Genomic DNA, 26,763 nt, shown 5'->3' with positions numbered 1-26,763 from the left:
CCTCATGTCGTTCCACACCCGTAAGACCTTCGTTCATCTTCCGAACACAAATTAAGATACTTTTGATAAAATCCGATGGCTCAGTAAGGCCTGCATCGCCAGCAATAACACTCCCTTTTTCAATGCCCAGAAAGCTACTAAAAACATATTTAAAACAGTTAGTGTGACTACAGTGGTTCAACTTTAATATTATAAAGCACTGAGAATACTTTTTGTGCGCCAAAAATAACAAAATAGCGACTTTATTCCACAATATCCAGTGATGGGCGATTTCAAAACACTGCTTCATGAAGCTTCAAAGCTTTACAAATCATTTGTTTCGAATCAGTGGTTCGGAGTGCCAAAATTCTATGATTTCAGTAAATGGGGCTTCGTTACGTCGTAAGTGTTTTGAAACTTCAATAGTTCACGTGACTTTGGCAGTTTGATACACACTCCAAGCTCTTAGGATTTTATCCAAAATATCTTAATTTGTGTTCCGAAGATGAACGAAGGTCTTACGGATGTGGAATGGCATGAGGGTGAGTAATAATTGACATAATTTTCAAAAATGAAAATTCTGTCATTTACTCACCCTCAAGTTGTTTCAAACCTGTATGAATTTCTTTCTTCTGCTGAACACAAAAGAAGATATTTTGAAGAATGTCTGTAACCAACAGTTGATGGACCCCATTGACTTCCATAGTATGAAAAAAAAAAAAAAAAACTATGGAATTCAGTGGGGTCCATCAACTGTTTGGTTACAGAAAGAGGTCAGAATAATTAAAGCTTACATTTTCTTGCTTCCATTGAAGCACACAAGTTTCTTTAGAACATGGAAATCATATACATTATATCTGAATATTACGGAGCCTCTAAAGGGACATGCTGATAAAAAAAAAATGAGATGGAGGAAAAAAATATATATGTTAATGCTTTTGGGTTGTCTCAAATGTTTTCGGTTCACTCACAAAATGTTTGTGTTCCCCTGAGAAACTGTGTTCGCTGGCAAAACTTTTGAGATCCTATTTTCTAGTGGGAATGCCAAAGCATACTTTTTTCTCCCATCCCATAATTGTTCCAGCACCATATCCTTTTAGGGGCTCTGTAGTATATAATTTAAGTAGTAAAGTAAAAGAGAAAAAATGAAAAACAAATATAAATGTATAAAAAAGGAGGTAAAAAACAACCATTTTCATTAGTGGTCTCATATGTATGGACCACTGTATATGCCTTCATCAACTGATATGTTGTCATCATAAACTCCCAGTCAGTCTATTTGGTTTGAAATTTCCTTCAATTTAGGTAATATGGGACATGGAAAATCAGGTGCACTTACCTGAGAACAGAAACCTCTTTATTTTGAAAAATATATTTAAAAAAAAAAAGTTGCAGCCAATTTGAAACCTCAAACCTGCATACACACATACACTTATGATCAAAACATTTCTTCAGTCTTTGTCAGAAATGACCTCAACTTTATTACAACCCATTTTTTAGTAGCTGTCAGGACGCCCATCAAACACCTGCTCTCAAATAGTTTCTCACTTGTGCTCTGGATGAATAAATGGGTGGGACGTTTTATTCAGAACAGGTTTCCACATTGTAGAAGCCCCCCTATGTTGACATAGCAAGATACAAAGAATGTCCTGCTCGGAAAGTAATGGTTTGCAGGTTTTATTTTCATTGGATGTCATTACATGAGGTAATGGCTGTAACAGTGTGTATTTAGCTGTCAGGTTATTATATTTTGAAGTTCTCTTTTAATCTCTTTATATTTCTACCACAGCATCTTTATTTAATCTAGATCTAAAGCCCTAGAGAAGATCACTCACAAAAATAATTTAACCATACATTTACTAAAGAGATCTTGTCAAATAAAAATTGCAACCAGTGCATATACCTTTTAAACTCCATGTAGGTTATGTTGAATTATTAAGGTATTCCGGAAATCTTAAAAGTTATTTTACTCCTATTAACATCTGTTACGCTTTTATCTTTTCTATGGTAAATGATATAATATTTAAGATACTTTAAAGCTTACTCATAAGTAATTGTACTTCACATTTTTAGAGATATGGAACTAATAAACTGTACCATTCAAAGGTTTGGTGTTGGTAAGACTTTTTGTTGTTGTTGTTTTTAAAAGCTTATGCTCAGCAGGGCTAGATTTATTTAATCAAAAATAGAGTAAAAACAGCAATATGGTGAAATATTATTACAATTTAAAATAACTGTTTTCTTTTTTAATATATTTTAAAATGTAATTCATTCCTGTGATGGCAAAGCTGAATTTTCAGCATCATTACTCCAGTCTTCAGTGTCACTTGATCCTTCAGAAATCAATCTAATATGCTGATTTGGTGATTTCTTATTATCACTTTATCAAAAATGACAGACAAATTTTATGTTTTGCTTCATCAGAATGGGATGACACTTGGTGACTTTTGTCACATTAGCTATTTTTTTGTGAACACAAAAAAATCATAGACATGATTCGGACATGTTAAAGGGTTGAAGACACTACACACACACATATATGAACTAGCGCGGCTATAACAACAAGTTTTTGCAAATGTGTGAAATATAATCAATAATACAGCCACAAAGCAGTAAAAAAAATTAACAGCAAGAAAGTGGTTACACAAGAGTACAAAACAGACAAACGCACTCAAACACACACACACACACACACACACACACAATACATTATTATACACGCAAATGAACTGGTCTGTCTATAACAATATGGTACAATTGAGCCATAATAGGAGGTTGAGAGGTTGAAATCAGATTAGACCCAGATTTATTAAGCTGTGAAAAAACATACCTTTTCATTTTTGTTACATTTTTGTTACATTTTGATGTTATGTGTAACAAAATGTCCTACTCTAATAATAATAATCTAAACCTTGACAAAAAGTAGTCTTTGAGAATGTCTAAGTACAAATCCAAATCCACAATTTAATAAGCATAGATATTTATGTCTAAAACCATTAGAGAATTTATAAGCTACATTATATAGAGCCTTATAAAACGGTTAGTTCCTGTCCTTGATTCTGACAACACAGCTATGACGCTTCACCCAACGGTTGTGTATCACTACACAACACCCTTAGCAACCACTCGTAGCAACGTAAACTATGTTCTCAATTGATATTGTTCATTGAAGCTTACTGTATTATGTAGAAGAGTGTTGTGAGAAAAAGATCGAGCGAGTTTATTACCTGCATTCAGATTTAGCATTTTCCTTCTGGTCAGTCCTACCTTCATAATAAAAAATCTGTTTAAATGTCTGATGTATTATCTTGTCCTTTTAACATTTAAGGGGTTTTCCCGTGACTAACAGCGCGAGTCAAGGCATTTGTCAGTTGCGTCTTGTTCTGTTTTTCAAAACAATTCAGTCTTTTCAATACAGAAGTCTTCACTGCTGACTGACACACTCATAAAGACAGTCTTTGCCGCCATCTAATGGCGTGAAAATGTAAATTCTGTTGCTGTTCACGGTCAGGGACTATTTTTTCGGGCGGAAGGAAGGCTTTTAGAAAAAGTTTACTTCATGAAAGTTGCATTGATTCATATTTCTGGCTTTTAATTTGTATTGTGTGGTAACCATTTTATAAAAGCAATAAGGTACAAGAGGCTAGTGCTGTATCGTGAATAAGTCACGGCTGAAGGGGTTGCAGGCACTCCGCTTAGCGTCGTGCCTAACAACGCCCTTCAGCCGTGACTTATTCACGATACAGCACTAGCCTCTCGTACCTTATTGCTTACATATAGGAATCTAGTGGTTGCAACATGGCATTACATAAGTTTTTCTTTTTTACTCCCACCACTTATCTACCTTCAAAAAAATTTAAATGCCTTGTCTCTAAAAAAAAAAAAAAAAAAAAAAATATATATATATATATATATATATATATATATATATATATATATATATATATATATATATATAAATATGTTCAGAAGAAGGATTTTTTAACTGCATTTTTGTTTGTTTATTTGCAGATGTTTATTTATTTATTTATTTATTTGTAGCATATAACCTCATGTAACAGTTTTGCTTGCATCAAGTCTGGAGTAGCATATTTCCGTTGCTTGTTTTTCAACATGGGTGTCAGAAAAAGTGAAACAGCAACTGGGAACCCGCAGAGAAAGAATCTGTTTGTTTTCCAAAGTTCACACAGTTCCCCATGCACAGTTTACTCAATGAAAATAAACCTACATCAAGTTTTCATTCCAGTTATTTACCGGACGATGCATGACAGATTAACCCAAGGAAACTTAAATATTCCAAAATATTAGTTCACACATTTTATCTCAGTTCGGCGTGTCTGTCTTTTCTGCATTCTTTTCCTCTCTGTCATCCAGTGGGTGCTGCTATGCTATGATATCAATTACCATGTAAATCTAATAACACAGAAGACAGAGAGCGAGATATGACCTCTTGACCTAACAACAACAGTGTATTGCTTCATATTGTATATTTTTTTGGGCCCAGGATAAAGCCTTATGGAATGTGCTGAGATGCAATCATTGTCAGCAGGTCATGTGGGCAAAGATCAGCATGATCGAGTCTAAGTAATCATGCCTAAAGCCAGGCAAAATAAATACAGCAACAGGGTCATGCTGGCACTCTTTTCGCATCTTTCATTTTCCTTTTTGAACCCCCTCACCCTACCCTTTCCTGAAACATACACACACACACACGCATATGTTTGAATAACATATATGTCACTTGCTGTCTAATTCTTGCTGACCCTACTTCCATATGATCAAACATGACCCCTTTGTACAAAATACAATTGCTATCAAAGACTGGAAAACCTTAATGAGAGACCACCCACCCAAAGACTTCAAATTATCCTCTCTATGTGCCCTATTGCTGTCATACTAAAGGAGTTTTGTGAATATCACCTTGCCTTGCTGCTTTTTGTGCCTTAGCGTGCTATTAGCACAAATCTAGTTGACGTCATTGGATGTTGGTATGCACATTGATTCTGTCATTTGAGAGCTTATTTTGATCTAAATGTAAATGATCTAATAGATGTCATTTACAGACCTTCATGAGAATTAGGTCACCATCACAGCACATCTTGAACTCCACTCAAAAATGTCTCACCAGACAAACATCTGTTACCAGAAATGAAGTCACCAACAATGCCCTTATTTGGGTGGAATAAATGCATAACAATAAATGCATAATCTCTTTGAAAGTCTGTTTTTTTTTTAAGTCTAGAGACATTAATGTCCACAATAAAGAAAAAGATGATGACAATTAATATAGTTAAAAATTAAAATTATACCAGTTTCAAGAAAAGTTTACATTTGATGATTTTGTCATGTGGTATAACCATCAAGTTAAATGTATAGGCCTTACACCATATTTTCCTCGAAATCATGTGTACACATCTTGATTACTATTTTTAAATTTTAAGGTAAAAGGGTAAAAAAAAAATCATTCATAAATATCATAAAAGTTTTGGGGAGTCTAAAACTAACTAAACTTGCCTTGTCATAAAAATTAAATATTATTTTAAGAGACTTATGGACACTGACAGTCATGAGGGACTGCTCTTCTCTATAATATCATTTCCTTTTTTTCTCCTGCATGTTTCTGCACCACATGGCTTTAATTTGACAATAATAAAAGATTATACCAAACTATCTATACACTGTATAAAAAAAAAAAAAAAAAAAAAAAAAAAAAAAGAATTGTTGGTTTAACTTAAAAAAAGGTAAGTTACCTAATTGCCTTAAAATTTTGAGTTCATTGAAATTAAAAAATTGAGTTAATGCAATGAAAAAATATTATGTTCTCTAAACTACATTAATTATTGAAGTTGATTTGACAAAAGAAAAAAATGTTGTGTTAACAAATCATGAAAATAATTTTTTACAGTGCACCCATATCCATAAAAGGTTTTTTTCACAGCAATGCAATAAAAGAACCATTTTTGGTTCCCCCCAAAAATCATATTTTTAGTGTAGGACATTTAATAATATAAACATAAAGAACCCTTTTCCAGTCTTTTTTGCAATGGAAAGGTTCCATGGATGTTAAAGTTTCTTCATGGAACCAACAATGTCAATTTATTTTAAGAGTGTATTAATTCTTTTCAATAGGCTAATTTCATTCTTTTTATGATGATTTTTTCACATTATGATATCAGGACAGTTGTATCACCCTGATTTTTGGGGGTTTATCCCCTCAGATAATATCAAAATTAATTTTAATTCAGAAATTAAAAACATAAGACCTTATGCAGCCCCGCCCCCTTTTTCAGCTGCGCTCGTTGTCTTTTGACTTCCGGTTTGTATTTCCACAGCGATCTTACGTTTTAAAATCTTCCCGGTCTACTGACATTTGTTAAGACATCTGCTTTAAACATTACAATGCTCACGATAACTTTCATTAGCTCTACAACAAGTAAATCCACTTCACCAGCTAATTATTCTTTGACAGCGATGCCATAGAAATGTACAGAGCTACCGCAAAAACGGAAGTTCAAAGACAATATTATAAGGATGGCGGTGCGCTTGTTTCTCTCACATAAGGTCCATAGAAGAGCTGTGTTCAAGTCATTGTATGCATGAATTGCATTTTTTTAAATGTTTTTTTTTTTTAAATTAATTAATTAATGGATAGGACAAAAATATGAGCATCATGAATTTGACCCAGGTACTCCTAGGAAAAAAGAATATTATATAAAAGGGAAGACCACAAGTAACTTTCATTCAGTTTTTTGGGGGGTAGTTCAGTAGGAAGCTCAGTAGTGCTCATTTGTAATTCAAGTGGTTTTATTCCCATTAGCTACAAACCCTAGTAACTCCAGAGATTACTCCATTTAAGGTTCAGAACAGAAGGTCCATTCTGAAGAGATCCGCTGTGTGTGTGGAGAATGGCCAAGGAGATGGACCTTCAAAGAGGGCCGCATAACCCTCAATCCCCCTGCTCATTACAATTAGATGAGTTTCGCTGTGCATGGTTGCAATTTTAATAATCTTATTTTACTTTGGGAAAATAAAACAGACATCGGAAAGAAAAACAGCCCCATGTCAAAAATATTTCAGCTGCTTTGCTGCTCAGCAGATAATGGTTTCCAAATGTTTAATATTAGATGCAATCACATTGAAGAAAAGGTACCGATTTTCTTTTCTTTGAAAACTGAGCTCAGAGCTGAGCCGCTTGACTGTAGAGAACAACAACAAAAAAAGCATGGACAAACTGTCATGTTGCTTTATGAATCTTCACAGCTTTTCTATGCAATCACATGCTCATAGCAATGTGTTCAATTCTTAACATTAGTTTCCATTCCTTCATAATTCATTCCGCCAAAAACCTCTCATGAAAGCAGCAGGGACACCCCTTCCTCCTCCATCCCCACCAATCAGCATCTCCTCCCAGCATGTAAGCTCATATTAGAGTCTGCAGGAGTGCGTCTCTAACTGGGCTTTGATCGCAGCCTGCCGTTTGTGTGTGTCAGAGAGCTGACGTCACCGGAGGAAATGAGGGATGAACTCTGGGTCTGGAGAGTCAACCCAGCCCATCACTTCAAAAGGAGAAGGTCTTTCTCTTCTTGTCATCCACTGATATAACATATATGAACAAAAACAGGTCAGAATGCAAGACCCTTGGCTTGTAAAATTGCTACCATTCTCTTTCTAGTCTCCACAGACCTGAAACAGCAGCACGTTGAGTCTGGATATTAGAGAGACAGGACTTTCAATCAAAGGTGATCAACTGACAGTTATGGACCTTAAAAAGTAAAAAGATAAGCCTACTGTAAACTGATATGAGCAACCATGTACCATACCTGATTTGACCGTTAAAAATGACCTTTTTAAAATGAAATTTGAGTCAGTCATATACTATGAATACAACCTTTTATGATGTGAACAACATGTAAAACAGATATAATAACTTAGTTAATAATTTGGTTTAAAACAGTCACTGCCAACAGAACAAATGATCTTTTATTTATGTTCCTTTTAGCTAAGTGTATACGCAGTCTGCGGCCCGAAGGGAGGGCATAAAAGCAGGAATGGAGGGGATGAGTCTGGTCTGAATATACTGCAATTGCCCTTTTTTTTCCCATGAAATGTGAAAACAAATCCTGCAATGTATTCTGTTTCTGGCTTGCTTCCTTAATTACTTGTGTTAATTTATTTTTCTATTTCATTGTTAAATTTCTGTAACACAAAACAATATTATATATTAAAATGTTTTCAGTCATTGATCAATAAACCATGGTCAGGGTCCTCCTATCAATATATATAAAAAAAATAATATTATAATATTATAACTAATAATATTAGACTTAGATAATATTAATATTAAATTATTAAAATGTTATATTATTATTAAAAGTATAAATATAAAATATGAATATTCTTAATGTTTATTTGTATTAGTCATTTACATCTTTTTTATACAGCATTATAAAATATACTTGCAGTGCAGTTCCTTCATTGGCCTTTGAATTTGTATCCTGTGGCTTTATTCATTTATTTTTTTATTAATTATTATTAGGGATTGTTGTCTGTTGCACAGTGAGCAAATGCAACACAATTCTTAAACATTTTGTCACAACATAATTTAATTGTGCGCAAACAACTTAAAATTGTAAAACTTAATTTGTTTGTTTTGGACTGCAGAAATACTTTAAAACCATTAAATGAGTTCCCAGCATGCTTTTTAAGGCGCTAGAATGAATAAATGCTGAAATTAAGTTATTTTATGTGCTTCTGAAGATGAAAAGAGTAGTTGTTATTGTCCACTGTCATGAAAGATTGCGATTTTAGAGGAGTTTATTTTATGCTCTAGTTTTGGGGCTTACCACAGAAACCAAGAAAGGAGACTAATGGTGTTTATGCTGAATATGCATTAAATTAGTTGCAAATATTGAAATAGTTTTCTTAAATGAGATTTTGTTGGCGCTGTTTTTCACAAAATAAGTTACACTTATCATGCTAACGTGCTGTTGCTAGCTTACTAGTTAGGCTAACTGAATGAGATGAGTTAATTTGGCACGGCAATTTTTTAAATCAATTTTGTAAGCTTTCCACTGCACAATAGAGTTCATTGTTAAATTTAATGTTAGGAAACCCCATTTCCAACAACAGTGACCAAAAATGAATTAAATTTATACCTACGTTTTTTTCTAACAGTCCTGTACTTAAACAGCAGGTGGCGCCAAACACACTGTTGTGTTGAGCAGCACATGTCCTCAGACTGACTGGAAAGTGGAAACTTATTGAGAGGACTGAAGAAATTTCAAACTCCAAACAGGAGCGAGAGAAGGAGAGAGCAGAGCAGAGGACCATCCGCCTACAACATTACACCTCTGCGGACATCTGAGGCTCAGTAAAGTCCAGAAGAGCTCTGCATTCTCCAGCTATAACACTGACCTGTGAGAAGAACTTGCGGTGGATGTAAGAGCGCTCAGAGGCAGAAGAAATGAGCAGAGGAACAGCGAAAGAGCCGCACGGATGCCAGCGCAACTTCACACTGATCATCGTGTTGCTCGTAGTCAACTGCGGTAGGCTATCAAACTCATATATTTACACTACTGTGTTTATAATCCCAAAAATATTTTAGTTAATTACATAGACACATCTGTCGAGTTCACAGTAAATAATACTGAGCAGTCGAAAATATTTCTGTTATTATTAGAAATCACTTCAGGAAACAGTGTCTCAAATTACAGTACGATGCCCATGTTAAAGTAAATTGTTTACAAGTAGGCCTACATGTTTATTTGTACTTGCATATGTACTGCAAATTGTGCACTGTTATATAAAATTACATTTTTAATGATATTTAAATGTTATTCATGTCATATGTCATTTTAGTCAAACTTCATGTAGGCCAACTAGTTAAGAGGTGTCATTTCATTTAGTAGTCTTCAGGGTGTTTTTGTTTACCTATTGACTTATGTTGCCAAAGGGCTATCTAAACAGTTTTTGTGCCATTGGAATGACAATAGAGCTCTTCAAGTGCACTGATTGAGAGAGTGACAGTCTTAAGCTCTCAGCTGGAGTCTCTTTGTACAGCCTGAGCTGCTTCATTTGCCTTAGAATAGCACTTAGACATAAGATAGCATCCAATTATACTGAGCAAAGGACTTAAAAAGTTACATTAACTTCTATGAACTTTTCATTATTGTTGATACTTTTGAGTAAAAATACCAAAGACCGTCTTGGATGTAGTTGTACGTTTTTGCGTAACTCCTTATTTTTGTTTGTCTTGTGTCTATGTTACATATATTGGATGTTACTATTATTGATTACTACAACAGTCAAAATAACAATAATAACAATAAAATATAACAAAATAACAATAATAACAATAACAGTATGTAAGTACAAGCAGCTACACGAAATAATTAAAGAGTATATGTAGTTCATAAATGTAAGTGTACCCATAAATACGGCAACATGGATACTGTAAAATAAAGTGTAACCTGATTTTGTTTAAGGTCATATTATAAATATAACGACATTGTTTTTAATATTAACGAGTGTTAAATGTGCGAAAGCAGTATTTTAAATGATATTTTGAGATGCATTATTTTATCACTACTATTTTATTTACTATTATTAAAATACAGAGATCATATTTTATAGATATACTGCCCAGGATTAATCCAAGGAAGGAAAAAAAAAGAAAGAAAAAAATTAATTACAATGTGTCCACTTTTTACGAACTGCTTCAATAAGCAAACTAACACGTAAATTTACTTTAAAACTGTGAAGCACTAATCAGATGATGATGTTTTAAAACATGAATTACTGTACAACTAAGGTCATTTCAATTGAATTGTTAGGTTAAGTTATACTATAGTGAATATATCAGCATGTATGAAATTGTTAGGTTAAGTTATACTATAGTGAATATATCAGCATGTATGACAAATTTTACTGACAAAACAACAACCTGCTAGTGAATCGAATAATATATCTTGGTTACTTACTTTAATGTTATAGAGTGTCTTTAGTCCGTGACATGCAAAGCTTTCTGCATTGAGTTGTCAGTAGGGAATCTTAACAGTTGCTCCTCATTTATAACTTAAAGCAGTGAGTGTTGTGGCTTGGACAGATTTTTTTTCCAGATTCCTGCTTTGTTCGTTGTGTGCCATGATGTCTGTACTTTAGAATGGGCTCCATTTTATGTTTTGGCATACATTTAGTTTGACCTTTTAGCTGATGGATGAGTTTTTTGTCAATATGTGGCTTACTTCACCTTGCAATAGTGTTTTCCCATCTGTTCTAGATAGTATCCATGGATATTTTGTCACAAAATTTAAACTTTTTCAGATGGAGTTTTATAGACACTATGCTACATATATCCAGCTATGTCATATTTTTTAGAGCGGTGGGCAAAATGGAAACAGACGGCTTCCGTGATCCAGTCTTTGGTTTTAATAATAGTTGGTAGATTATAAATCACTGGGGTGGAACTCAGTGCATTATACTGCCAGACTGAATGTTGACACGAAAGCCATTTTACCTTCAAGAAAAGCCTATGAGGGAGGATTTGACTTGTCGTAGTGAAACTCATTGGTTTAATCTGGTCTTCAAGTGTACAGTACAGTTACTCAAGCATCAAGGCTCCCGTCTTTAAAAAAACCCTTCGTAGATGTTGAAGGAATGCCCGTTCAACCACATGTTCTAACTTTGTAGAACTGACACAACCCTCATGAACCATCCGTTTTTTGTTGGAAGGACTTTATAAATCTCTGTGTTGCTTGTGTATATTATATCACAGGTTGTAAACTTCTCTCTGCTCTTTCTGCAGGGTTATAAATCTTTATATCTGAGGTGTCAAACACAAGAAGTTACTGTGCATTTCATCTTTTATTACTAAATTCTGAATGTTGGCTGGATTAAAAAACTTGGCTTCTTTTTTAATAAACAGAATGTGAGGAGAATTATATGGCCTACCAGCAGTTTTAACACTGATTAATTGCTCTCTATTACCCTATGCTTTGTGTAAGTCTTCTGTCAGAGCTGGATGTTTAGGTCTTGGATGTGAGCTTGGACAATGATCTGTGTATTTTCACTTGTCTTTTGTGATGGTGTGATACAAGCTCTTAGTCTGTGTCGCTCTGTTTAGGTTTGTGGTAGAGCAGCTGGCAGAGTTTATAGCTGTTCAATTTCATTATTCAGCTTCAGTGACATCAGAGTAATGTAGAACATCATTATAAACTGGCAATAGAAGTGTTTTTGCAGCCTGCTTTGTGAAACATTGTTGCATTGTTTTTTAATCTGTAATGCTGTAAAAATATTCTTCATGTTACATGACCTGCTTTTAACTTCTAAAAAATATTTTATTAATTTAAATGTTCATTTTTTTCATATCTAGCTATCTTGGTAAAAAATATGAAGTGGCATCAGAGTAATGTAGACTATCATTATAGACTAAGTGGCAGGTCACTATACTTTACTGTATGGCAATGGAAAAATTTTCAACCCATTTTTATTTTTTGAATGAAACATTTTCAATTATATTTATCCATAATGTTGGAAAATTAATAGCTTGTTCATTTATATATCATTTAATGGTGTTTACATGGCATGTTTTAAACTTCTAAAAAAAATCTTATTTTTATTATTTTTATTATCTAATATGGATGCCAACATCTGGCAACAATATCATATTTATTTTTGTCAGTATGTACACTGTAAAAAAGAATTGTTGGTGTAACTTAAAGGGTTAGTTCACCCAAAAATGAAAATAATGTCATTTATTACTCACCCTCATGTCTTTCTACACCCTGTAAGACCTTCGTTCATCTTCAGAACACAAATTAAGATATTTTTGATAAAATCCGATGGCTCAGTGAGGCCTCTATTGCCAGCAAGATAATTAACACTTTCAGATACCCAGAAAAGTACTAAAAACATATTTAATGTGAGTACAGTGGTTCAACCTTAATATTATAAAGTGATGAGAATACTTTTTGTGTGCCTAAACAAAACAAAATAACTACTTTTCAATAATATCTAGTGATGGCCGATTTCAAAACACTGCTTCATTAAGCTTCGAAGCTTTACGAATCTTTTGCTTCGAATCAGTGGTTTGGATCGCGTATCAAACTGCCAAAGTCACGTGAACTATTGAAATTTCGAAACACTTATGACGTAACAAAGCCTTGTTTACTGAAATCACGTGACTTTGGCGTTCTGAACCACTGATTCGAAACAAAAGATTCTTAAAGCTTCGAAGCAGTGTTCATCGGCCATCACTAGATATTGTTGAAAAGTCGTTATTTTGTTTTTTTTTTTGGCACACAGTATTCTCTTTGCTTTATAATATTAAGGTTGAACCACTGTACTCACATGGACTGTTTTAAATATGTTTTTAGTACCTTTCTTGGCATCTGAAAGTGTTAATTATCTTGTCAATGCAGGCCTCACTGAACCATCAGATTTCATCAAAAATATCTTGTGTTCTGAAGATGAACAAAGGTCTTACGGGTGTAGAACGACATGAGGGTGAGTAATAAATGACATAATTTTCATTTTTGGGTAAACTAACCCTTTAAAAAAGTAAGTTACCTGGTTGCCTTAATTTTGAGTTCATTGAAATTAAAAATTTGAGTTAATACAATGAAGGCGATTGGTTTAATCAACAGAAACTCAAAATATTATGTTATCTGAACCACATTAATTATCTAAGTTGATTTGACAAAAGAAAAAAATTTGTGATTGCAAATCATGAAAATATTTTTTTTTACAGTGTAGTAATCTTGATCTTTATTTATCTTGTGGCAGCATATTGCATTTTGGATGCATTTTGATAAGTCTTACCCTCCTTTCTCTTCATCTTTCTGGTCCATGGCCTGAAAAATGCTAATATTAATATAAATCACAGGCCAAAAGGTCTGCAATGAATATAATAGGAAATGAGCTGCCACGATTATCTAAGAGATCAGACGTCTGCCAACACTTATCAAATAATTACTTTCCCTTGCCTGCCCAATGTAATGTGCCAGGATATGCTACATTTCACTTTTTAGAGGGCATGATGAAACATGGCTTTTTAATTTTAGCTGTAAATGTGTCGGAAAGTAAAGCTCTAAAGCCTGTTTACGTTGTATTAAGGACTCAACTAACCCTCAATGCATAAAGCCTGGCAAATTTCTTGCCGCCCACAGTTGGGCCTTTGTACCTGCCACGCTCCCAGTGAGCTCATAAATACCTAACCTTTACTGCCTGTTCAGTCGAAGATTGATATTTGCTTTAAAAATGAAAATATATGTGCAAAGTATCAGTCATCTGGGAGATTTCTCTCTTTTCCTTCACACAGTGCTGGTCTTGACAGCGTCAGGTTTCTATCTCTGAGGAGAGCTTTGTACATTCATAATTCGGTCTCGCTGTCAGTCTTGGAACATTTTTTTTCACCTAAATAATGTGGCATGGTAGTCAAAATCTGGCTCTGAAATTGCAGTAGTACACTGAGTGATGGAAGTGGGTGTTACTAAGCTTGGCTTGTTTTGAAAAACATCTTTTAGGTGTTGAAAATGCTGCTATACTCATGCGCCCACATACTCATAGTTGATTAAGCCATTTGTAAAGGATTTTTTTGGCATTGGCTTCACTATGGGGTTCCAGTCTAATCAAGCTTTTGTTGGATTTATTATTATTTATTTATTTTTTTTTTTTTTGCTGGTCCTTAGCTGCACTGTACCTAGCACTTCTTTGACTTAAACGCTGAGATCAAAATGGCAGTTTTCACATAGCGTTATAGACAGCTCAGCCCTGGCAAGAGTTCTGATGTTTACCCATGCTGTTCTAAATGGAACGAGAAAGGCGTAAACGAATTAAAATTTGACACTTTGGGCCTTCAAAATGTCCTACTTTTGCCTCACCCTCACATCACAGTATGAAACATTTCATTGTGGTTTTGTTCAGTTTTTTTTTTTTTTTTTTTTTTTCAATTTTGATTAAACATTTCAAAATAAATCTGACTGGGTTCCTTTAAATCAGTGGTCTTTTCAAAGAGGACACCATCTGCATGGCCATCGGGTTTTGTTAGAGCAGAGGCGATCATGATGTTCTGTAGAACCCTGAAATATTTCATCTGTATATGCAGAAGTGTTTTGTCTGACCTGAACAGACTGTGTTTTTCTGACTTTGCTGAAATGATTGAATGCTCCTTGCACTGTTAGTGGCCCAAGTGGGAGAAGAGTCAGGCTAAGTACGTTTAAGTTCATGTATATGTGTGTGTTTATGTGTGTATGCACTCACTGGGAGTGTTAAAACTGTGCAATCCAGATCTCAGGAAATTAAATTTTATGGATTTTAGACACTGCAAAATGTTAACGTAACTTTTCTCCATTGCAGCATTCAGTTCATAGGCAAAATATTAATTTTGAATTTAATTAAATTATTCAAACATTCTCCATCTAATTAAATTTTTTTTTTGGCCTGCTTTTTAGGAGATCAAATAAGCTCTTTAAGTATGTTTTGATTCTTTGTTATTTAGTAATTATTGTAAGTAGCTAGAAAGGTAGATCCTGTAGGAAATGCTCAAGACTGTGATGATTAACCCTGTTGAAGTGATTTCGGTTTTACAAGCTGACTTCGGCCGCAGTAATGCTCCACATGCAAAATAAAAAGAATTGGAAAGATCCTCATTCTCTTGTTTTGTAAGTCCCACTCTTTTCATAAACCTCTATTTATTAAAGATTGTGTTAAAATAATATTATCTGCTGTCAGCAACTCAAAATTGAGTTGTGTATAGATGCCCGTAGTAAGGCCTCTCGACTTTTACAGACCTTTACCCACATGCTGCAGTCAAACAAAGAAATTTTAAACAACTCTTTGTTTGTTTAGGCTGTTTTTTTTATTTGCTTGTTGTCACTGCCAGTGGGTCACAATTAAACACAAGTCACTGTTTGCTCTGTTGCTTCAGGACAAAAGCCAAAAGACCATTAAATGTTAGTAGGCTTTGTTAGAGACCAGCAGAGGTGTTAAAGTAAAGGATTGTAACTCCATGATGTACACTGTACATTTACTAAAAGCTGAATAAAATGGAAGTAAAAAAAAAAAAACCTACTTAAGAGGTTATGGAGCGTCTGAAGTTTTAAATTACATTTGAATTGTTTTTAATTAAATTAATATATATAATTGTTGAATCATCAGTTGGTGAATCGTAGTTATTTGGAGTAAGTATGTACTTCAGTGTTATTTATTGCTATAACGTAATGTAAATTTACATGTATATACACACAGTGTTGACGTTATACACAGTATTGCGTTAATACGCAGTATTGCATTAGTATTACAGTAACTAGTTGCATTACTTTTTATGGAAAGTAATGTGTTACGTTACTTTTGTATTACTTTTTCTCACCGGGGTTGGCAGTATAGAAAGTCTATTTTTGCAGGAGAAGAAAGTTCAACACTCTAAAATAAAAAAAGAAAGAAAGAAACACAAATGTGATGTTTAACTAAAGTAATTAAATACATAGATTTTGATTAAATACATAAAGTATATTTGTGTTATTTAACATTTTTAATTATTGCAGGTTTACGTAATATTCTAAGTTTGTTATTCACTGTTTTTATTCATTTTGATGAATACTGAATTTGTTTTTGTGCACTGAGATGAGTAAATGCATGCTCACATTTAGTCTAGAACTACAATAATCATGTTGTTTACACACAACACCTTTGCACTTACTCACGATTTCTTTCAACATGGGAACAGGAGAGGTGTCAATCAATTATTATATGTAACAAAGTAACTTTCGTTACTTATTTGAAAAACTGACTCAGATATTTTGTTGTAAATTTAAAAGTAATGCGTTAATTTACTAGATACTTAGTAATCTGAATAATCTGATTATGTTACGTGTAATGCATTACCTCAAAACTGTATATATACAAAAACCTCTCTTCATATTTACATGAATGCATACTATGTAGCACCATAAATATTCAATAAAAAGTCATATAAATCAATTAAAAACAGAAAAAAAAAAGCATTTTCTTTAAGGGAGACTGTTAGCCCTATTGTTGGCTTGGTGAATTCCTTTATTCACTCCACATCTCTTTTTCCTTCAGTTCAGTTGTTGTCTCTTTCCTTCTCACTCATTTATGCAGGCAGCTAAGAGTCATTTAGCTCTCTTACTCTGTGGCAAAGCAGAAATGACTTACTCGACCACACCGACCATGGAATCCTGAAATAAAAAGCTTCATTTCCCTAATGCTTTGTGATTGGAAGCCAAACAGGCCACAGAAGCCTATGAGACCTCTGCCCAGCTATGTGCACATAGAGGAAACACTACTGTATGTCTGCCTGTGCTGTCTTAACTGCTCTCAAAGACTGACCCAATAGATCTGTGAACCACCCTGAGCCAGTCTACTGGTATCTTCAGTAACACAAAAAAGTCTTGATACTACACTAAAAAAGGCTGAAGGGATTATCCATCACCTCTGACTATTATTGTTTCCTATGTCATTTCCTCAACAATGACAAGCACTGACCAGTCTCCCACAAACTACAGTGCACTGTAGCCTACATGTATTTTTCATTTTTATGAAATACAGCACCGCTCATGTGGCTCCACTGTGTGTTTGCCTGTGGCAGAGAGGAATCTCATCAAGGCTCACTTAGATGGAAATTTTATTCAACAGGAATGTCTTCTCCGGTCCCAGTGGAATCTCTCAGAGGCGGATCAAAATCTTAAATAGCATTGAGGGGAAAATTGAGTTTACCTGTTTGAACTAGCTCTTTCAGATTTCCAGGTTAACAGTTATTTCATTTCCTTTTGGATGTTTTTCAACTACAGCACTGCTTTAAAGCCTTTTTTCTATATTTTGGGGCAGAGCCCTGATGTCATGTTTCTCTGTGACATGCACATCATTCAGGCTAGGTGCTATATGCAACTTTATGCAAATGAAAATGGTGAGGGATATATTATATTATATTATATTATATACAATAGTTCGTTCTGGTTCTCTAATCTGATTGGCTGAGAGGTCTTTCCAGCCATTCAGTATTTTACCAGTATCGCCACAGGAACCATTTCACCATTTGAATCACTCCGCTTTCAGCATTCTCACAGCGAGTGTCATGGCGGACGAGCAAACCCACCATATTTTTATAGATACTACTGTTATTTTGTACTGGAATGTAGTTTTAGGAGTTTTTAAGCAAGATTGTAGTTATTTAGACCTCAGATATGCGATTTATATGTAAACATATAGCACTTATTTCAGATATGAGCTCTATGTCGTCACTGACCATTCAGCGCTCATGTACCCGCAGAGAACAGCTTCATCTCAGCCAGTCCTTTTCATAGCTTTATTTACGTTGAAATTAAGTCCTGTACTAACTAGAGCGCTGCTTTTGTACATTTGACTGAACTGTTTGCTTGTGTTTATTTCCTATTTTACTTCTATACTGTTCTAATGGCTATTGTTGTTAATTTAAATATTACTGTTCAATAAAAAATATTTTATATAAATAACATGCCGTATTTTTTGGTATTGAGAAAGAGTCCGTTAGTGATTTCGACTTCAGTTTAAGTTACATTAATACGCCATCAGATGGCGGCAAATACTGTCTTTATGAGTGAGTGAGTCAGTTGCAAAGACTTTTATATTGAAATGGACAGAAACAAGGAAAAAAGACGTTGTTTTACTTTAAACAACATCTTACCAGACGCAACTGACAAATGCATTGACTAGCGCTGTCATGGGAAATCCTCGTAAATGTTAAAAGGACAATTACAAAGATTTCCTCAGTGGACAACTGAGGAAACTGATTTTGTGATTATGAATATAAGATTGACCTGATGAATATCAGCTAGATGGAGGTAATGCACTCGCTTAATCGATCTCTCTCTCATAATACTATACATATTACAATGAGCTTCAATGAAGCGACTCAGCGTTCCTTCGTTGCTAGTTAGTGATGTTTTAGAATTAGTAACGAAGGCTTGGGCTCAACTTTTAAACTGTCAACTTGAGATTTAAATCCGTTGCGGAAGGAAGTAGTTCCTCACTAGTAGTTTTTTTTTTTTTTTTTTTATGTTTCTTCTTTATTTACACACTTGTGCCGTCAAACTGTTGTATAAATGCAATATCACACTCGTAGCCGAGCGATATGGCTGTATATCAGCACAGCTGTGATTACCTATGGCCGAATCACAGCCGGGCTGATATAGAGCCATATTGCACGGCTACGAGTGTGATATTGCTTATATATTATATTATTAGTAGTAATTAGTTAGTTATTAATTTCAAAGGACAAGATGTTTAGAGAATTGATGGATTTTATTCTATTTATTTTTTAAATATATGAAGGGTTAAAGAGATAGTTCACCCAAAAATGAAAATTATGTCATCATTTACTCACCCTCAGGTTGTTCCAAACCTGTCTAAATTTCTTTGTTCTGTTGAAAACAAAGGAAGATATTTTGAAGAATGTGGGAAACTGAACAGTTCTGGGGCACCATTGACTTCCATAGTATTTTTTTTCTACTATGGAAGTCAATGGTGCCCCAAAGCAGCCTGGTTATAAACTTTCTTCAAAATACCTTCCTTTGTGTTCAACAGAAAAAAGAAATTTATACAGGTTTGGAACAAATTGAGGGTGAGTAAATGATGACAGAATTTTCATTTTTGGGTGAACTATCCCTTTAATGGATGATGACAATATCTAGAGTGCAGGGTGGCTAATGACCAAAGAAAGTATAATACAACTTGATAGCAAATTGGCAATCCAGCAAATCTAGTAAAAAAAAAATTTTAAAAAAAAAATGTATTTTACATATTATATTTACATATTAAATTTACATATTTACTATGTGTTTACCTGTTAAATGTTGCTTACTAATGTTAGAAAAAAAAATTGCATTATCATTACTAAAATTTTAAAAATAATTTCACAGTGTTCGCTGTTTATCTCAAAATGGTCAAAATATTGTCTGATTAATTGGCCTGACTGACTTATCAGTCTCTAACTACTGCAAACTCTTACTTTAGCAAGTGAAGAAGGCAAAGTGGCAGGGTCAAAGACATTCAGAGAGAGGAAGCAGGAGTAAATGTGAGGACTTAATACCCTCATTGCTTTAGATATACAGCCCACTTGACTTCACAACAAAAGAGATTTACTGGACTAGGAAACTGGCAGATGAGTTATTCAACCAAACAGAGGAATGAGGTCAAGTGAAGGGGGCAGCAGTGAGTAAAGCAGAAGCTAGTAAAGAGTAGGCTTTCATTATTCCACTGATTTCACACCCGTACAAGTCAGTTCATGTTATTTGATTTAATCAAACATGTTTACTAAACATTCTCAGTGCTTCTCCTTCCATATCCTTCCTACTTTTATTCTTATGATACTGTATGAACACAAAATGAACTGTAATGAAAAGTTAGCACATAAAGTTCTACTGTCAGTATTTGTCAAAATCAACCTGTCTGTGTGGATTATTGTGAGGTGTCAGATCATTCCACCAAGACTCAACACCCACGCAAACACTCCTGGGTATTTTGCACAAAAATTCCATATTAAATGGACCTGAAGCTATTTATTGAAATTGCTGAAAGCTATTTATTTACATGCATGCTGCTCTGTTGTGTAATTAAATGTGTAAAACTTCAGCAGGATCTGTGGCCTGGCATGAAATTTGATCTCCACTTTATGGGGTGAACAGGCCTATTACCGACATTTTGAGTTATTATTTCTGACATGCACCACTGGACTGCCGATTTCAAATGAGAGGCACGTTTAGTTTGATTCATTACTGTTTTATAGCGTGTCCAAACACTGAAGCTCGTAAGACAAGTCTGTTGTTATTATTTGCCTTCAAAATGCCAGTGGGGAACATTTTTCCCATGCTATTAATTGTAGATCTTTTGATTTCCAGTTTCTTCAACTGCAATTATGTATTGTACTGAAATAAGCTTCATTTGAGAATTTGTAGCTTTTTATGTATTTAAGAAGACTTTGAATATAGCACACAAGTCATATAGACCACATTTGTTGGCACTTTTTGTTGTGTCTATAGTAGGGTGTGACAATACACTTAGCTCACGAGACGTGATGATACACAATATTGGGTTCACGAGACAATATTTTAACGCTATTTTTAAGAAGTCTGATGAAATGACAAAATATATTCTTTTATTTGAGTAATCGGTTGATTAGTTTGACTGTTAATCGAGTAATCGGATAATATTTTTTGTGGTAATAAAAATAGACCCAAGTGAACAGCCCTTAAAATGGCTTTTTTATATGTATATAATAACAATGAGGCAATAATAATTGGTTCAAATAAAGTATCATAAGCAAGTAATCAATGGCACTATTAAAATACATAATGTAATATACATAATATAAACATAATCAACATATGTATTATAACAAGTGCCTGCAGAGGGTGCCACCTGCTGATGATTGTTGTTGTTACACTTTACAGCATGATCAAATAATTGTTTAATTTTGACTAAACAACATTTCATTCTAATGTCTACTTAATCTTTAATATTTGGCCACTTCTTTATGATAGAAATGCCACAGCCACTGTAATTTTTTTGAACAAGAACATGTGGACATTAAAACATGCAAACTCAAAGCAAGGGTTTAAAATTTGATTTTGAAATCACGACGGACAGCAATTTGTATATTTAGAAACACATTGCTGTATTCTCCTTTGTTGGCGTAGGTTTAAAAATGATTTACGTTACAAATCTGGTGAAATGGCGCATGTTGCGTTCCCAGATGAACATTATAGCAGTGCAACACTTCGCTATGAAACACAAAGCACGTTAGACTTATATGCGCATTATTGGAACAACAAACAAACAGCACATTCAGAGACTGAGTTCGTGTGGAGCAGCATTTACTATGAACGGAGCTGCTGAATTATCATATGCAGTAAAAGATGTAATGCAAGCACTGTAAGAGGTTTTGCTACTAACTCAACTGCAACATGCTGATATCATGAGACATCTTTGCACAATGAGAAATATCGTCACGTTTTAATATCGCTAGATCTCTTGGCACAAGATCTCATCACACCCCTAGTCACTATGAACTGTCATTGAAAGGAAAAAAACAGCATGTACACTCTTTAAGATTTTGTATTCCATAGAAATAGCTAAACTGTTCCTTTCATACCCTGGAACAACCATCACCTCATTTTGTGTGGTAATGAATTATGAAGGTTTGCTGCCGACCTTATGTTCAGGTCACAGATTGAATTGAGTCATGGCACTTCAAGTGTTGCAATGAATCATTTTGCTGTATAGAAGCTTTTGGATTGCTACTATTTTTTGGGTAAAACATACATATGTAAGAGTAAGAGCATAAGAAGCTAGGAAGTTAGAAATCTTTTTTTCTCTTCCTCCTATTGACTGAAAATATCTAGACAGCAGCTCCCTCAGGTTTGTGGGGAAATGAAAACACTGTGCTCCAGTAGTGTATATTACACTTGAAGCAGGTCACTGAATCTTTCACCAAGATTATGACATTAATCCATCCTCAGAAGGCAATAAAATACCCTCTCAATTTTTACTGCTGTCAACACTTTGTGTCTGAGTCTATTATTTTATTTCCCTATAAAAAAAAAAAAGCTCTAACCACGAATATGCTTGTAGTTTCTCTTTCTCTCCATTTTCTCTCCTCAAAGTGGAAGTTGCATGCACAACTCACACTGCTTCTCATCTTGAAGGTGGTCTTGGACTGACCCCAAGATCGCCTGGATGCTTAATAATATGAAAGCAATTAGCAGCGGTTTCATGGTGTGCTGAGATACGTGCAATAACAAAGCGACTATGAGTTGCTAGTGTTGGTACTTGTGGTCAGGTTTTACTGTCATCTAGGTGTGGGTAAACACCTACATCTACCACTACGGATGGATTGCATTTAATGTTTGGGGTCAGTAAGATTTGTTTTTAAAAATACTTTTATTCAGCATGGATGCATTAAATTGATCAAAAGTACCAGTAAAGAAATTTATCATATAAAAGATTTTTATTTCAAATAAATGCTGTTCTTTTGGATGTTCTATTCATCAAAGAATCTTGAAAAATTGTATCACAGTTTCCACATAAAACTGTTTTCAACTGAAGTCTAATCAGGAATGTTTCTTAAGCAGCAAATCAGCATATCAGAATGATTTCTGGAGGATCATGTGACACTGAAGACTGAAATAATGGTTGAAAAATATATTTATGTGTATATGTGTGTGTGTTTGTGTGTGTGGCTATATCTTCCTGAACACACAAAAAATTAATTTAAAATTAATAAATAGACATGAAATATTTAAAGGCACAATATGTAAGATTTTTGTATTAAAATATCCAAAAACCACTACAACAATGTTATATGTTTTGTTGACTTGTGTACTTATTATCCCAAATGTTTCCAAGAATGTTTAAATCCAACGAGATAAAAACAATTTTTAACCAGAACACAGATCGTGTCCATGCATCGCCTATCAATGACATCATACCCGCGTTACCCTCAGTTTCCAGTTTTATTTTGTAGAAACCATGGAAACACCAAAGACGCTTTAATATATTATGTGTTTTATTAGACAGGTGAGCAACTGTTTGGATGGATACATTAATCAACAACAAAAAAAAAATTATGTTATATAGCTCAACACAGTGTCTTATTGTTTAAATCTTGTTTTTTTAACTTACAGCGAGTACCATGTTTTACCATGCCTAATATCGATCTAGCTTACTGCAGTGTGCAACAAGTGTCTCATAGTAGCCACCGAGCGAACGTAGCACTATAACAACTTTCAACGCACAGTTGTATCTAATATGATAAAACTGCGCTGCTTTGCCCCACATACGCTTGATCCAAAGAAGCGGAAGCAGCGACTGCAGCATAATAAAAGTTCCGCTGCTCTCGAGACGTGTGTCGCGCTCGTCTCTCATTAGCAATCGCTCCTGCTCTGCTTTATACTACAGTAACGTTAATAATCTCATCCATGAACATAATTTCTGCCAGAGTCCCATCCTGATTCTTTTCCACCGGCTGTAGATGTGAAGTCAACAACACATCCCATGATTCCGCGAAATCAAGGTGTCATCAAGCTACGCCTTTGTTTTGAATAAGCGGCCTCTAGCTGCAAAAATGTACATATTGTGGCTTTAAGTTTACATTATTTTATTATGTAAGAAGAAACTACAAGAGACATGAAACCAGCACAGTGTAGAAGACTGGTTGCCAAGGACAAATATATAGTAGAGTGCTCATTAAAGTGCTCATTAAACATAAATATTTGACTGCAGATTACTATGATTGACCAATTACAATAAAGTATTCTAGAAATGTACCTTCCTTTTCCACAAGAAAAAAAGTCAAAGCATTCTCTTCTGGTCTTTGAGTGCCTCAAACAGTCTGGAAAAAAATTTGGAAAATATTCCCAGATGTAATGTCACAAGGGCTTTACACCGGCCACTGCTGCCCCACAATCCCCTCCTAATTGATTGTCCATTTTCCTTTCCAGAGACCAGGCCAAAGGGGTTCTGTAAGCAAGTAAAAGTGTGTGGCTCTCTGCCAGAGCTTGTCCACTCAGCTTTAACATCTGCATTTGGAAGTGTGGGTTTGAATACTGTTTTCCGCATCACTCAGCCCTCAGTCTCTGAGTGATACAAACATTAAGCATGATGCCGACAGTGCTTGGCATTTCTCAGCGTATGTGATGTTGTTTTTCAGTTTAGATTTACACCTATATTGAAGCATTTTCCAAAACTAACAGGATGTAATAACACAGAAACAGAGACTAAGATAACAAGACTGAAATTTCTGGCAAACGCAGCATGAGATGAGATATTTCTCAGAAGGTAAAGCCATTTTCACCTCTTCTTGAAGAAGCTAGGCCAAAAATAATCTATGTGAAGCATATATCACAGCTCTTTTGAGCCTTGCAGAAAGCATAGAAAACTTGAAGAAAGCATAGAAAAAGTTTTGTTAGTTTTAAACTATCCGCTATCAGTTTGACTGAACTTGCTGCACATGTCTGGAGAAGAAAAATGGAGTTGAAGGGGGAGATGTATCATCTGAAGGTCTTTTTAAAGCATTTGTTAAGCTTAAAGCTTTGATGTTATAAGCAAAGCATAACTAATAGAGCATGACAAATGTGTTCTTATCAGCATACTGATAACTTCATCTCTATCTTTTAATCTCAGTGCATATTTTTTAAAAAGAAGAAATACAATGAAATACAGATGTAGACATCAATTGCAAACTTGGAATGGAAACCAAAAGAACTGTTTTAGTGCTGTGGTCCTGTAATAGCAATAATCTTGATTAATTGATGTTTGTTCCATAAGTGGTTGGAAATTAGTGACTACAGTGCAGTATTTTACAAAATGGTGCTCAAAAAATGCTGTAATCTTATTGGCTGATCGGAGTGCTTCTGTTTCTTGGCTATGTTTCTTTTTTACTTTTGGTGTGTTTGTCTCTCTCGGGCTCAGACAGCTTTTCCACGTACACTTTTCCTTCTTTGTATATCTCTGGACAGGAAATATGCACCTTATTTTAGAAGTTTTGGAATATTCTTCTATCAAAGCAGAGATTACAGAGGAGATTTTAAAGGATTTAAATATGGATTTAAATATCCATATTTAACAAGTTATAAAGTAAAATATCTAGCTTCTGCCAGACCGCTTTTCGTATTCACCTTACGAAGAAAGTGTAAAACGCCTCTCGCAGTTCAAAACGCTTACGCTATATGCCTTCTGTATTCAAATTATGAAAAAAGCAATACGGAAGGCATATAGCATAAGCGTTTTGAACTGCGAGAGGCGTTTTACACTTTCTTCGTAAGGTGAATACGAAAGGCGGTCTGGCGGAAGCTGGATTTTTTACTTTATAACTTGTTAAATATGGATATTTTTCTTACACAAACACATCGCATAGCTTTGCTTCGCTTCAGAAGCCTTTATTTACCCCCCTGGAGCCATGTGGAGTACGTTTATAATGGATTGATGCACTTTCTTGAGCTTCATACTCGTTGGTCCCGTTCACTGCCATTATAAAGCCTGGAGGCGTCAGGATATTTATTAATATAACTCTGATTGTGTTCATCAGAAAGAAGAAAGTCATACATCTAGGATGGCTTTAGGGTGAGTAAAGCTTGGGGTAATTTTCATTTTAAAGTGAACTAATCCTTTAAGGACTTTTTGTTTTGCCCTCAGTCTGCAGTTGGCAGGATTGTACTTTTTCACACCAGCAGCACCATTTTACTCCAAATAATGAAATGGCCAGATGTTAGTACCCCTCTTTTTGACTCTTGGTAGGTAGTTCAGCAGGTTGAGAACTACCTACCTTTCACTGTTGTAAAAGAAATTTTCAATCACTTTAAGGACATTTACAGAGAACGTGTTTTTGTGGTTAAAGACGCAAATCGCAGGGCAGTCTCAAGGTCTAGTTTTTTTTAAAGTTTAGGTTCTTTTGATTTGTGTATGATGTTTTTAGAACGGCGTGAGATGCTGCAAACGACGAAAGCAGCATGGTCAAACACATACTTCTAACTCATGTTTACATAGAAAAGCAATGAAAAAGCAGCACAATGGAATGGAAAAAATGGCCCTTTACTCACTCTCATGTTGTGCAGTCCTGTATTATTTTCTTTCTTCAGTGAAACGCAAAAGGAGAAGTTTAGCAGAATGACTAAGCTGCTCTTTTCCATGTAAGGAAAGTAGATGGCAGTTTATACAGCTCATGTGTCATTCCAGATCTTCTGAAATTATACAAGAGTTTTGAATGATAAATAGTAGAAATTTAAGTTCTTTTTT

General features: G+C 34.6%; 1 protein-coding gene across 1 annotated transcript in view; it reads left to right on the top strand.

Annotated features, from left to right (window-relative positions):
- Nucleotides 1-9,207: 9,207 nt before the first annotated feature.
- Nucleotides 9,208-26,763, top strand: part of ror1 (receptor tyrosine kinase-like orphan receptor 1) — a 122,851-nt gene continuing 105,295 nt past the window's right edge. Inside the window, exon 1 of the mRNA XM_051896302.1 lies at nt 9,208-9,524. Within this exon, the coding sequence (XP_051752262.1) occupies nt 9,443-9,524 (82 nt within the window). The 5' untranslated portion in view covers nt 9,208-9,442. The remainder of the gene's footprint in view (nt 9,525-26,763) is intronic.

This window comes from Ctenopharyngodon idella, chromosome 6 (assembly GCF_019924925.1).
Source record: "Ctenopharyngodon idella isolate HZGC_01 chromosome 6, HZGC01, whole genome shotgun sequence".
Taxonomy (NCBI): Eukaryota; Metazoa; Chordata; class Actinopteri; order Cypriniformes; family Xenocyprididae; genus Ctenopharyngodon; species Ctenopharyngodon idella.
This window is presented reverse-complemented; position numbering and strand designations above follow the sequence as displayed.